General features: G+C 38.4%; 2 protein-coding genes across 4 annotated transcripts in view; both read left to right on the top strand.

Annotated features, from left to right (window-relative positions):
• iqgap1 (IQ motif containing GTPase activating protein 1) overlaps positions 1-1,070 on the top strand; it is a 58,670-nt gene extending 57,600 nt beyond the window's left edge. For all 3 annotated transcript variants that reach the window (XM_061043467.1, XM_061043458.1, XM_061043449.1), the window contains exons 36-37: positions 435-543; positions 659-1,070. In XM_061043467.1, coding sequence (XP_060899450.1) covers positions 435-543; positions 659-772 — 223 coding nt within the window. In that variant the 3' untranslated portion in view covers positions 773-1,070. The remainder of the gene's footprint in view (positions 1-434; positions 544-658) is intronic.
• Positions 1,071-2,349: 1,279 nt separating this feature from the next.
• crtc3 (CREB regulated transcription coactivator 3) overlaps positions 2,350-14,904 on the top strand; it is a 32,824-nt gene continuing 20,269 nt past the window's right edge. Inside the window, exons 1-5 of the mRNA XM_061043429.1 lie at positions 2,350-2,682; positions 3,390-3,593; positions 5,537-5,647; positions 13,581-13,709; positions 14,254-14,315. Of these exons, the coding sequence (XP_060899412.1) occupies positions 3,462-3,593; positions 5,537-5,647; positions 13,581-13,709; positions 14,254-14,315 (434 nt within the window). The 5' untranslated portion in view covers positions 2,350-2,682; positions 3,390-3,461. The remainder of the gene's footprint in view (positions 2,683-3,389; positions 3,594-5,536; positions 5,648-13,580; positions 13,710-14,253; positions 14,316-14,904) is intronic.

Below are 14,904 nucleotides of genomic sequence, written 5' to 3'. Positions count from 1 at the left end.
GGTTCTGCTGCATCTGAACGAGTCTCCACGATTTAATCCAAGCACAATCACGATCACAAAGATCCACCAACTGATTGAACATTTGTCATCCCTGCTCCCAGCATCCCGCTGTATTTTCTGTTTTACTGATTGTGATGCATCAAATTTCTGGCCGCACTTTGGCCTTTTGATTGACACCTCATTTGGCCAATCAAGACCTTCCATTAACTGTCCCCCCCAGCCTTTAATATCCAATGAGAGCCTGAGTTGACAGGAGGTGCCGCCCCCTGTTCTGACAGCCAATTACAGGCGACTGTTCTGATTACTGACATTTGTCGTTCAAATCTTCAGTTTATAAAAACAGTATTTTTATTTTTTTATTTCTGACTGTTGAAGAACTTTGTAACTCTCATTGATCACTTGATGAATGAAATTCATCTTTTTTCTCTTTGCAGGTTTAAAAACGTGATTTTTGAGATTTCGCCGTCAGAGGCTGTGGGAGTGTTCGATGTGAAGGCCAAGCTGATGGGCGTCCACCTGGAGACGCTGCAGCTGGAGTATCAGGTACCATGTTATTTCTATGAATATGATTTAGGCTGAGAGTGCTGTCAGAGCTCTGTCTCTATGAATAAATACATGATGTATAAATGAGTCTGACTTCCTGTTTCCTGTGATGCAGGACCTCCTGCAGCTGCAGTACGAAGGCGTTGCTGTGATGAAGCTCTTCGATCGAGCGACCATCAACGTCAACCTGCTCATTTTTCTGCTCAACAAAAAGTTTTATGGCAAATAAAGAAGAAAAGGTGCTTCATGTGTAACGCAAGTCATATTAGTACGTGTGATAAAGTCCTGAACATGTTCTGCACTTCTCCTTCGATGCAAACCTCTTTAGTGCTGTTTCTTAAAGGAGCAGAGAACAGCTGATTCTTCTTCTGTCTGTAGCTTCTCAACATCTCATGAGCTCCAACATAAACACATGCTGTACCAACTTCCTGTTTGGTGTCTTTCTTCATCATTTCTCTGATCCAGCTGAAAGTAGATTATTCATGTTTTTATTAAATATAACAATAAATAGAATCTTCATAAATGTCTCAACATCTGTAAACATCAATTATTCATTAATTATCTCCCCCCTCCCCTCCCCCACCCTTTCATGCTATGGATCCAGTCTCTGGGTTAACTGGTTAGGTTTCATGTTTACAGTCTATGGGTACTGGGTTAACTGGTGGGTTCATGTTTACAGTCTATGGTTACTGGTTTATTTAAAATCCTAATTAAAGAGTACTAAATTGCGTGCTCACCCCAAAAATTGCACATTTGGTTGGTGGGCGTTTTGCGGCTGATCTACTAAGAAAATTTGCGTGAATGACAACAGGTTCAAACCTTGTGGAGGCTGTAGTATTTCAGTTAGGCTTTTGCCTAAGAGTTTGGACGGAAAGCAGGATGACTGCAAGCGCAAAATAGGTATCAGTGGAAGAGGCAAACTTATTTCGAGTTATAGCAGATAAAACTAAATATATAAAAAACATTTGGATTATAAGAAAACCTCGTTATTAAACAGGGCCTCTCTTTTCTGCCCTCCATCTTTTGAAGATGAAGTGTCATACATTGTGCATGAGGTGTGAGCTGTGTCCGCTGTGGCGCTCAGGTGTGACACTCGTGTTGAGCAGCAGACAGCTGGCCAGCGCTGTGTCTGATCGGACATAAATGTTCTGGAGAGAGGTATCGAAGACGGGGGTACAAACAGTGGTGAGGTCCCCCAATCCAAGCGTCCTACAGAGTAACAGCAGCGGGCTTTAGAGGGAGGAGACGAGAGCATTATGAAGAAGAGCGCACCAGAGGACACGAGCTGGGGGAGAGACGCGTAAACCGAGAAAAAGGAAATCCCCTGTTTAAAATATAATGTTGGTGAAAAGAGGGAAATAGGAAGAAATAAATGTCAATGTTGAAATTCTTTAGAAGGCAGAGGATGTGAATGTTCAGTTTTGTTTAAATAGGCAACAATATAGTTTAATCATGGTGTTTCCTGCTGTCACTCCAAACATATTAACATGTGTGGGGAATAAAGCGATCTGTATGCCTTCTTTTGTTGAGCCTATCTCCTCCTAACTTCAATAACAGCAGTCTGTTGTGTGTAACACTGGTCTCCTGGGTTAGCACGTTCCTTTCAGAGGTGTTAAATTCAGACATCGTCACAATCACCTCAGTTTTTATTATTCTTGGTAAATCACAACGCGTGTACTAACTTAACTTGTTTACATTTTCTCCTCCCAGTATTTTGCACGTTAGGGCAGAAACGCCCTATATTGAATATTCATTAAGTCAAACATACTAAATGGTCAATGTGTGTTGTTTTGCTCATTTGAAAGATTCAATCCTCACTGCGCGCCGTTAGTAGATCAGATAGCACTTTTTTTTGCTGGTGGTATCAAGTTTGCACACGTTTTAAGACACACAAACCTTTAGTAAATCACGCCTGTGGGAACGAGCCGTTGTGGCGGCGCCTGGTGGACAGAGGGAATCATTCTCTCCTGCCTCGGCAGTGAAAGCTGCGGATCCGGACCTGCGGACGGACGCTGCTCCCTCTCGGTGGACGAGCTGCTGTCGGCTTTCTTCGTTCATCTTCGTGGATTAATTTTGATGAAAACCTGCGGATTTCATCTCGCCTCAGCTGAGGATACCTGCGCTTTACGGAGCGAGCTCGTGAGTTTATATTGAGGACAGTTCAGAGGAGAAACACCTGAGAGCTGTGCTAACGTTAGCATTCAGCTAAAAGGGCTAACGTCTGAATATGACCCTAAAAAACGTATTTTTTTATTAGCATCTTTATAAAATCTTAACAAACTTTTCATAAAGTTGTTTGGAACTTTTTATGAACTCGTTTTTACGTCTTTATAAACGCTGTATTAAATAAACCCCGGCTGTCAAAGTGCTCTGAGTGTCACTGACAGCAGCTAAGCTAACTTATCTAGCTGCAGCTGTTACCCTCTAATGCTCTGTTAGCATGACAGCTAGCATCATGTTAACATTCAAACAAGTGGTTTCCAGTAAATGTGTCAATATTAAGTTATATTTAAGAGTTAACTCCACACAATCAGCTCAGCTTTCATCAAAACTGTCAGAGGGAACTTTTTAAATGCACTCTTTTATTTATTCCGAGTTTTATTCACAATAACAACACTTTTATTACCGCAGCTTTGCCGTTAGCATAGCCTCGTTAGCCCGAAGCTCTGCTTACAATAACACTGAGACTGTGTGTGTGTGTGTGTGTGTGTGTGTGTGTGTGTGTGTGTGTGTGTGTGTGTGTGTGTGTGTGTGTGTGTGTGTGTGTGTGTGTGTGTGTGTGTGTGTGTGTGTGTGTGTGTGTGTGTGTGTGTGTGTGTGTGTGTAACACCGGGATGAGTTCACAGACAGTCTGACACACACACTCTCCAGCTCCTCCATCAATTTTATTCACTACCTGAACAATCAGCGGCTCCAACATGGCCGGCTCCCCGGGAACTGGAGGCTCCAACCCCCGCAAGTTCAGCGAGAAGATCGCGCTGCACAACCAGAAACAGGCGGAGGAAACCCGGGCCTTTGAGCAGCTGATGACCGACCTCACCGTGTCCAGGGTAAATATACATTTTTATTAAAGAACACCTTAATCATTCATTATATACACTTTATTAAAGAACACCTTAATCATTCATGATATACACTTTATTCAGAAACATCTTAATCATTCATTATATACACTTTATTAAAGGACACCTTAATCATTCATTATATACACTTTATTAAAGAACACCTTAATCATTCATTATATACACTTTATTCAGAAACACCTTAATCATTCATTATATACACTTTATTAAAGAACACCTTAATCATTCATTATATACACTTTATTAAAGAACACCTTAATCATTCATTATATACACTTTATTAAAGAACACCTTAATCATTCATCATACACTTTATTAAAGAACACCTTAATCATTCATTATATACACTTTATTAAAGAACACCTTAATCATTCATTATATACACTTTATTAAATAACACCTTAATCATTCATTATATACACTTTATTAAAGAACACCTTAATCATTCATTATATACACTTTATTAAAGAACACCTTAATCATTCATCATACACTTTATTAAAGAACACCTTAATCATTCATTATATACACTTTATTAAAGAACACCTTAATCATTCATTATATACACTTTATTAAAGAACACCTTAATCATTCATCATACACTTTATTAAAGAACACCTTAATCATTCATTATATACAATTTATTAAAGAACACCTTAATCATTCATTATATACACTTTATTAAATAACACCTTAATCATTCATTATATACACTTTATTAAAGGACACCTTAATCATTCATTATATACACTTTATTAAAGAACACCTTAATCATTCATCATACACTTTATTAAAGAACACCTTAATCATTCATTATATACACTTTATTAAAGGACACCTTAATCATTCATTATATACACTTTATTAAAGAACACCTTAATCATTCATCATACACTTTATTAAATAACACCTTAATCATTCATTATATACAATTTATTAAAGAACACCTTAATCATTCATTATATACACTTTATTAAAGGACACCTTAATCATTCATTATATACACTTTATTAAATAACACCTTAATCATTCATTATATACACTTTATTAAAGAACACCTTAATCATTCATCATACACTTTATTAAAGAACACCTTAATCATTCATTATATACACTTTATTAAATAACACCTTAATCATTAATTATATACACTTTATTAAATAACACCTTAATCATTCATCATACACTTTATTAAAGAACACCTTAATCATTCATTATATACACTTTATTAAAGAACACCTTAATCATTCATCATACACTTTATTAAAGAACACCTTAATCATTCATTATATACACTTTATTAAATAACACCTTAATCATTAATTATATACACTTTATTAAATAACACCTTAATCATTCATTATATACACTTTATTAAAGAACACCTTAATCATTCATTATATACACTTTATTAAATAACACCTTAATCATTAATTATATACACTTTATTAAATAACACCTTAATCATTCATTATATACACTTTATTAAATAACACCTTAATCATTCATTATATACACTTTATTAAAGAACACCTTAATCATTCATAATATACACTTTATTAAAGAACACCTTAATCATTCATTATATACACTTTATTAAAGAACACCTTAATCATTCATTATACACTTTATTAAAGAACACCTTAATCATTCATCATACACTTTATTAAAGGACACCTTAATCATTCATTATATACACTTTATTAAATAACACCTTAATCATTCATTATATACACTTTATTAAAGAACACCTTAATCATTCATCATACACTTTATTAAGCCCTAACTATACGTTATATATTCATTATATACTGTCTCTATAGAGAGTAACTATACTTCAGGAGGGTAAGGGTTAACCCCTACAGGTCCAGGACTTCCTGTGTTATTTTGTCCTGCTTTCTGTCTGACAGGTTCAGTTCCAGAAGATCCAACAGCTTCGTCTTACTCAGTCGAGGGCGCCGTACTATGGAGGCTCTCTGCCCAATGTGAACCAGATCAGCAACAGCAGCAGTGACTTTCAGGTGAGGTGTCGTCAGGGTAACAGCTGATTTAAAGCAGCGGTGACTTTCAGGCGAGGCGTCGTCAGGGTAACAGCTGATTCAAAGCAGCTGTGACTTTCAGGCGAGGCGTCGTCAGGGTAACAGCTGATTTAAACACAAGCCTTGATGAAATAAAAGCATGAACAATCATCTCCAGCTCGGCTCTGGACACAACAGGGCTGAGTTTTACTATATTCCTTAGATGATAAAAGAATGTGCAGACCAAACTGTTCACATGCTGGTCTAGACTTAGAGCTGGACTCATTAGTACCCCTAAATTACGCAGGGCAGGTTTAGGAAAGAAACACAAGACATTTATTCACCTCTGGAACAAAATGCTCAGGAACGGAGATGAGAATCTCATCGTCAATTCATTGGCATGAAAGCTTTTATGCAGTTCACACACTCAAGCAAAATAGACAACTTAAGACATTAAGACATTTAAAGGTTTAAAAGACACGTACAACCAGGGTCCGAAATTAACACCCGCCAAGCGCCAAATGCGGGTAGATTTTTCCGTTTTGTTTTTAGTCTGTAATGTTGTAATGCAGGGGCGGTTCAGAGGGGAGCAGGGGGGGGGAGTCTGGGAACTACTGCCTACAGATAATACATTAAGGGCGCGGTCACACTGGCCATCCGTACCGTGCTGTACCCAAGCACGATTGCCCCCCCCGCAGTGCCACTCCCCCACTCATATTGGCCAGGACTTACCGTGCCTAAGCATGATTACCTCTTGTACATAACGTCGTAATACAACACATGCATGCTTTATGTTATTATGAAGCGTGCTCAGTTTACAAACAAGCGGACGAGAGAGAGAGAGAGAGAGAAAAAGAGATGCGTAGTCGAGTCCACGTCTACACATCAGAGAAAAACACAGAGAGCATGACAGCTACTTTACTGACTTTGCAGCTTATTTTAAGCCATTTTAATCAGACACAGCAATAAATAAATCAAATAGATGCGCCGAGTCCGTGCGCAAGTCCGCACGGACGCCTGCACATCGGAGAACAACACAGAGCATGACAGCTACTTTGTGTCTTATATTGTGTCATGTTAGTCAGATACAGTCATGAAACTCTGGATTTCTCCTTAATGAAGGCTGTCAGCGTTGTGCACCCGCGTGCTTGTGCTCGTGCATGAAGTGTACCGTGCCGAAGCACACCTCTCCGAAGTGTGCTAAAGCCAAGAAAGTGTACCGTGCCTGAGCACGTTACGGAGCGGTCACACTGGTCAAACGAACTGGACTTTAGCGTTGAAGCGTGCTTGGGCACGGTACGGATGGCCAGTGTGACCATGCCCTAAGAAAAAAATAAAGGCCAGCAAATATATTTTTTTACAATTTCCTGATCTGATGACATGATTGAATCTGTGACTTAAATTTGTTATTGATTAAACAAAACATAATGCCTTCTCAATTAAATGTACTGTAACAGATGTGTATAGGACACAAAAACAGGTAAAAAAATATGTTTGGCCGGTGAATTTTTTCATCTACCTGCCACCTTGGCTGGTGAATTTTTTCATCTACCTGCCACCTTGGCCGGTGAGTCAAAAAGTTAATTTCGGACCCTGCGTACAACTGAATGTCATCTGCATAACAATGATAGGACACATCTTTAAAAGTTCTTATAAGATGCCCCAGAGAGAGCAGATACAACAAAAACAACAGAGGGCCCAAAACAGACCCTTTGAGGAACACCACAACAGGCTAGTGGGGAATCCAACGGTGAAAACTCTGTGTTGTCTGTAGTTAATAAGGACGGGTGAAAACGACCTGAGAAAGACAATATGTTTACCGACGATGTTTCCAAGTATAATTTACATGACGTTTTTATCACAGCAGCACAAACAGCTACAGTATGGCTCCCGCTTCCTTATGCAGCGGTCTTTGATGTAACATCTGGTGTTTCCTTTCCTTCCTACACTTCATAAGTGTAGGAAGGAAAGTCCTCATAAGACTGTAAACCTTACAAACCCAGTCATCATCTTAGACTGTAAACTTTACAAACATGACTGTAAACTTTACAAACCCAGTCATCATCTTAGACTGTAAACTTTACAAACATGACTGTAAACTTAACTAACCCAGTCATCATATGACTGTAAACTTTACAAACATGACTGTAAACTTAACTAACCCAGTCATCATATGACTGTAAACTTTACAAACATGACTGTAAACTTTACAAATATGACTGTACACTTTGCTTACCCAGTTAGAATATGGCTGTAAACTTTACAAACCCAGTCATCATTTTAGACTGTAAACTTTACAAACCCAGTCATAATCTTAGACTGTAAACTTTACAAACCCAGTCATCATTTTAGACTATAAACTTTACAAACCCAGTCATCATTATTATTTTTTTAACTTATTTTTTATTTAGTACACAGATAAAACATACAACTTCAGGAGATGCTTTTCAGTTACACTTGTCCATTTTCTCATGACATCCTAACATGTCATTTTACCAAACAACTACACACACCCTTTCCTTCATACCTACATTAGATAGACATAAACTTACATACATGCATATAATCAGAGCCTTCCCTAACCATTTTGGTGCCCTAGGCAAGATTTCAGCGGTTGCCCCTTAAATTGCAGCCAGTTTGACCATTAATCACAATATTCATACACAAAACTTGCATACATCTTTATATTTAACATAATTTCTTTATTTAAAATAAAAAATACTTCTAAAAAACTTGAATAATATGGTAATAACACTAATATTTCTTATGAATAAATGCAAATAACTAGTGTAACAGAACAAACAATATCAAACAGTGCAGGGAGCAGAAGTGGTCCCAGACGACCGGGGTATGGCAGGGGATGGATTTAAATGTTTCTGATTGCATCTGGGGAGAGAAGAGGAGCATTTGTGAAACAATCTGCATTTTATAATATAGTGTGAAAACAAAATATTATTTTCTCTTCAGAGCAGTACAGAAACATCATACAGCATAGTTTTTTAGGTGAGCCCAAATGTTTTCCTTACAGCCAGACCTACAGCATGCACAACTATCTATTCAGTGAGGCTCTTAGACATAAAATACTCTAAAGGAAAGTGCTTAAAACTATTAACAACAGGAGGAGGAAAATAAACATTTAAATTGACTAAGGTGAAAGCTAACTAAGTTCACAAAGATGTCAAAAAATATATAAGTAGGTTTGTGTCCAACAACATAAGAAGAAAATAAGAAGTGTATTTCTTACACTGATTATTTTCTTAAAAAGAATAATCTTCTATCTAATGATAGTACAGTGGAACTAACAGATGTTAACTCAAGCTACTGATCAGGAATTAGTAAACACTGACGTTACTATCATCCATCCATAACAAGCTAGCTTAACTACAACAGATAAATAACTGATCCGTGCAGCACTTTACCTCTGTGTCTGTTTCATATTATTTCTCCTCCTCTTATTTTTTCGTCCCTGGGTTCCCAAGGGCTTTGTTGTTGTTTTTTACATCACGTCATTTATAAACGTGATATTAATCGGTACACTCATTGCCACTCACTTCTAATAAGTCACCTGCCCTCCTCCTCCACAACGAGCAGCTGTGTTGTGATGTGCCGGGTCAAGCAGGAGGCAAGAAAATAGAGCCTTTTTAAATATGTGATGTAGCCTAGTTGTGTTTTCATGGCTTCTTTCATAACATTGCTAATTAAAAGCATGACAATTATATTAAATAAATAATATTTAGTGATATTTAAATGCATTTTTCCTTCTATTTCTTCTTCTTATCTTCAACTTTTCTGCCTCATTCATTTGAGGCCTATGGAGGCTGGCGCCCCTAGCGCCTATACTGCCTATACCACGGGCCGGCCCTGCATATAACCACACATATGGCAGCCTTCACATCCTTTTTCAATCCTTTTTCCTTGATTGACTAACAACTTCTGCAAACATATTGGTAATTTGCTATACAAATAAGTGCATTTAAAGTAAAATAAATTAAATTAAATTAAATTTAAATGTACCTGCATCACTGGGGCCCATTTTACATCAGATCTATTTGTTTTCAGCTGTAATCTGGCTGTGATTTTTTCCATGATGAAAACATTTTTTAATCTTTGTCTCCACTGAGTTATGTTGGGAGGCTGTGGTTTCAGCCAGGATGCTGTTATTGTTTTCTTTGCTATCAATAGCAAAATTCTAAGCAAGGAAATCAAGTCTCTGTCTATGTTGGTATCAGGAGCTATACCTAAAATAAAGAGTGACGGATCCAAGATTAGATTGATGCCCAGAATCTGACTTATTTATTTTTGTACATTTTTCCAAAAGTCTACAACTTTTGGGCAGCACCAAAAAATGTGTGTAAAATCCCCCACTAGTCCACATCCCCTCCAGCACAACTCAGAAGTATTTTGAGGTGATGGGTGGGGTGTTAAAGTATCGCATTTTGACTTTCCAGTCAAACTCCCTCCACATTGGACTGTTTGTTAATTTATGTCGCTCTTTGAATGATTCCTCCCATTGTTCATCTCTTATTATAATGTTTGTTTCTAGTTCCCATTTTTCTTTAACCCCCATGTTGTTTTCTTCAGATTCATGTTGTAATGCTTTATACATTTTTGAAATAACACCTTTCTTTGAAAAATCTTCAAGGTCATTTCTAGTCTTTTTTAGGTCAAGTAGTATAGAGTTGTCTGATGTTCTCTTATGGTTCAACTCTAGTTCTCTTATTTTACTCTCTAACCTTATTTGCTTTTCCAGTCTCGCTTTTTTTAGTCTAGATGTTAGTTCTATTATTTTCCCTCTCATTGCCGCTTTTCCCCCCTCCCATGAAATTGAAGGCGATACTTGGCCATTGTCATTTATCTCCAAGTATTCTTTTAGATGTTGTTTTAGTTCCTTCGACACCTGCTCATCAGATAGAAGTGACACGTTAAATCTTATCTTATTGTAATGGGGGCATGATCACTTATGGTTATGCTCTCAGTGCTACAGTTGAGGATTTTGTGTGCATGTTCTTTGGATACACAGAAAGAGTCTATCCTTGAATAGCTGTCATGTGGGTTGGAGTAAAACGTCAAATCCTTGCTCCTGGGATTAATGTTTCTCCATGGATGAATAAGGCCTAACTCTTTTATAGTGTTATTTAATACCTGCATTTAATACTATTTTTTTGTGATCGATCCCTTTTCTGATGGTAGTCTGTCTAACTTCCCATTTTGTACTGTATTAAAATCCCCTCCCATTATTTTCATCCCCTTTGCATCACTAGTAATAACATTGGCTAAGTGTTTAAAGAATGTTTCGTTCTCCTCTTGTGGGGCATATATATTTACTAAAGATATACTCATATCTCCCATGGAGCCTACTATCATTACATACCGTCCCATTTTATCATTTATTTCTTTCTCTAAAGAGAATGGTACTTATTAATATGGCTACACCCCTTTTCTTGCCGTATGAGGCATAAAATACATGGTTTACCCATTCCCTTTTCAGTTTTTGATGTTCAACCTCGGTTAAGTGTGTTTGTTGTAGCCATGGATGGATATAATTGTCTTTGTAGTATTTATTTAAGGTTAAGGTAGTCTCTTATATATTGCTGTTTTGGGTTATTGATTATTATTTCATTTATTAGGATTATATTGAGTAGGGGGATGTCGGGTCACATGGGTATTGCCGGAGATGTATTGATTTAACTCACCTGTTCACCTTTTGTTCTCAGTGGAAGAGAGGGGGTGAGCTGGGTATTCTATTGTTTCAGGCTCACTGTGATTATGAGTTAATGCACGTTATCATAAGTTAAGTTAATTATCTTTTTTCGTTAATAAAAAAACGTATTCAAACCTATTTTTACGTATCACAGTATTCTTTTGAAAGCGCGTCGGACAAAGATATTAGGCCCAACCTTAGCCTCTCAGCGGCTTCATCTTCAGGAAAGCCGCTATAGTGTTTCTTGTAGAAGAGCTATAGAACATTTTCTTTAGTTGACTCATTATCTTTTTTCCTTTTAATGGGATGGTTTGCACCATGGACATTATATGAAATTATATTTAGCTTATTCATCTTGTTTAATTTTAAACCTTTCAACTCTGTACCTCTGTGAAAAAAAACAACTGTGCAAAACATAGCACAACAAAAAGAACAATAAGCATCTCCTTTAGAACTACAATATAACAAAATAACATGACTCCCAAAAGTCCCAGACTCAGAGAGATGTGGCAAATTGTCTCTGGTGAATAGCACTATGTGCACCTGCAACTTCCTAGGTGTTTCGTAAGTTGCTCTTTACTCAAATTGAGTCTAAATTTTGCTCTTTGTTGCCAACTTTTCTGTCAGCTTCAAATTAGTTTTGCATCATTAACCAGCTCACTATTATTTTTCCATTTCAAGTCCGGCAGATATTCTGGTTGTTTGACTGTTTGTTTTATAACCTTAACTGCCCACACAATTACTTATTACCGTTCATGCTTTGACCCCTTACCTTGTAAAACTATAATGAATAAATGAGTTCACTTGAAAAAGGCATGCATGTCCTCCTCTGTCATACAAGGCGACCTCCTCTTCTCCCTCCGCCCTGTCACTGTGGTCCAGCTGCCCTGCATCATCACCTTCTGTTGTCTCTCCGTTTCATCCTCTGCAACATTGATCCCCATCTCTTTTAACAGAGGTGCAGCCTCCCGTATTGAAGCAAAAGTCTTGGTCCCAGAGTCCAGAAACACTTTGAGCTGAGCAGGATAAGGAGACTGTGCTTTAACGTTCTTCTCCTTTAGTGCTTTTATTACGTCCTGCACTTGTTTCCTCTTTCTTTGCACCTCCGTCGTGTAGTCTTGGTTGAAGTAAATGGCCCGTTCCTCGTATGTAGTCTTTTGTTTCCATGCTTTCTGAATGACATATTCCTTCACCTGATAGTCCACGAAGCAAACAATAATTGCCTGTGGCGGTGTGGTGTTGTCCCTCGGTTTGGCGACCAGGGAGCGGTGCGCTCTTTGAATACGTATATCCATGTCGTCTGGGACTTGTAGTTGTGCGCGAATAAACTCCTTGATAAATCCAGCGGTGTCGTTTTTCTCCGAGCCCTCCGGGATACCATGTATCCTAATATTATTTCTTCTTGACCTTGCTTCTAAATCGTTGCACTTCGCCTCTAACTTAGCCTCTTGGTGTAGGAGAAAAGCCATCGTCCTTTCTAGCCGCGTCACCTTTTCTTCCGTCTCTCCCAGCTTTTCCTCCATGTCTACTGTGCGTTTCTCCAGCGAGGCAGTTCTCTAGACCAGTTCTTTCACATTAGTCTCCATTCTGGTCAAAGCCTTCTTATTTTCGATTACCGCTTCCGAGTTCTTGTCTGAGCCAGCGTAGCTCCGCTAAAATGATCGAATCCTGCTCGCTGTCACCGCCGGCAGGCAGCTTCGCCGCCGGCATTGCTCCCCTCATGGAGTCGGTACATGTTACATTCACGCTTTCCTTCTTATTAAGTCTCCCCTTTTTCCCTATCTCTCCTGATTTACTTTCTTCAACTATTGCCCTTTAGTTTTGTTTGGTTTCTGCCGTTAGCTATTAAACATTGGCGGGTTATTAGTTGGCTTTTTGTAGAGCAAAATTTCCCTCTGTCCACTACAACATGGCGCCACCGGAAGTCCCCAGTCATCATTTTAGACTGTAAACTTTACAAACCTAGTTCATGTTAACCTTGTAAACCTTATGAATGTGTCACAAACAGGTTGACAAAAGCATATGTAAAGATTTACAGATTCATACAGGATAGAATGGAATCAACCTGAAGTAAAGTAGTATGTGAACAGATATTTAATTGAGGGAGACTTTTCAGGTAAACTTTGTTAATCAGCTTCTTTTATCTCAGGGTTCATGAAAGGAGAAAACAGTTTTACCAACATGTCCTAGCTCTGCCAGACATCACTTTAAAACAGTACGGTTTCTGATCCTTAGGGTGAATTTCCTTCAGGACTGGACTCAGTCAGAGGCACACGTCACCACGGGCTGGTCGAGAGAGTTCACCGGGACCGAAACCGCATCAACTCCCCCCACCGCCGACCAATCGACAAGCACGGCCGCCAGATATCCTTAACTTTGATCAGCTGACTTAAAGAGATGTGGGAGAGGATGGAACATGATGTCGTTTTTGTGTTTCACAGCTTTGTATGTGTGGTGAGTTGATGCTCTGTATTAAACACACTCTCCAGAGATGGAGTGTGGAGATTTTGCAGCACTTACAGACCATGCTTTGCCTTGAGTATGCCATTACTAGCTTCTTTGGAAGTTTACAGATGAGTTGTTTCAGGTGCTCTTTCAATGTCAACTGCAGAAGGATTATTGAGTAGTTCAAAATTACATTTCTGAGAACCTTCATTTGTAAAATCCAACATGGCTTCTAAGTGCATCAACAGTAAAGTTTAAGCTGTAATTAATGTAGCACACGTTGACCTCTAAAATATACATTTAAGCATAAACACTAACACTAAGGATAAAGTATATATGGGTATAAGGTCAGAGTGAACTTCTCAGATGATATCACACAGACAGAAGGACCACTAAGTTTTACTTCTACATATAATCTTGATGATTTAGTAACAGTGAAAACATTTACCTTAACTAACCCTACATGGAGAGCTCTCCATATGGAGCGGTGTACCTGTCCCCTCCTCTGGACAACAACTGGAGAAGGTGAGTTACATACCTGTTCAAGCACTGACTGCTGTACTGTCAACCCGTTTCTGAATCCTCTTTACATGCTCTTGTCCACCTGTTACCTGTGGATCAGAAAAAAAACACAACGTGTGTAAAATGGTGTATATAAAACACACACCATTTGTCAGGGTGCAGTGAAGTTCCTGTGAGGGTTGTCTTTAAAGGTCATGCAGCAGTTTAATGTTGAGTTTTAATGAACGCCAGTCAGAGTTAAACATCGGCTCACCTGAGCAAGTGCAGACTCTTAGCAGTCAGTAACACATTGTACAGGTGAATTCGACCACGCCCCTTGTTTGTGTAAGAGAAACATGGTGAATACCACACGTCACATTAATGTCTCAGAAGTACATCTTCACCTCACGTCTTTGATCAAAATCTTCCAAAAGATCTGACGTTTGGCTCAAAAACCTGCAAACATCAACAATTATCAACAGCAGCATCAAATGTTTCACACTTGCATGGTTAAACCTAAAAACTGTTTCAGACAGAAACATGTTTGTTCTGTGAGCCGACTCAGAGACCATCATGACTTTTGTTGAAATGTTTTTGTGTCACAGTGTTTATG

Source organism: Labrus mixtus, chromosome 1 (assembly GCF_963584025.1).
Source record: "Labrus mixtus chromosome 1, fLabMix1.1, whole genome shotgun sequence".
NCBI classification, from domain to species: Eukaryota; Metazoa; Chordata; class Actinopteri; order Labriformes; family Labridae; genus Labrus; species Labrus mixtus.
This window is presented reverse-complemented; position numbering and strand designations above follow the sequence as displayed.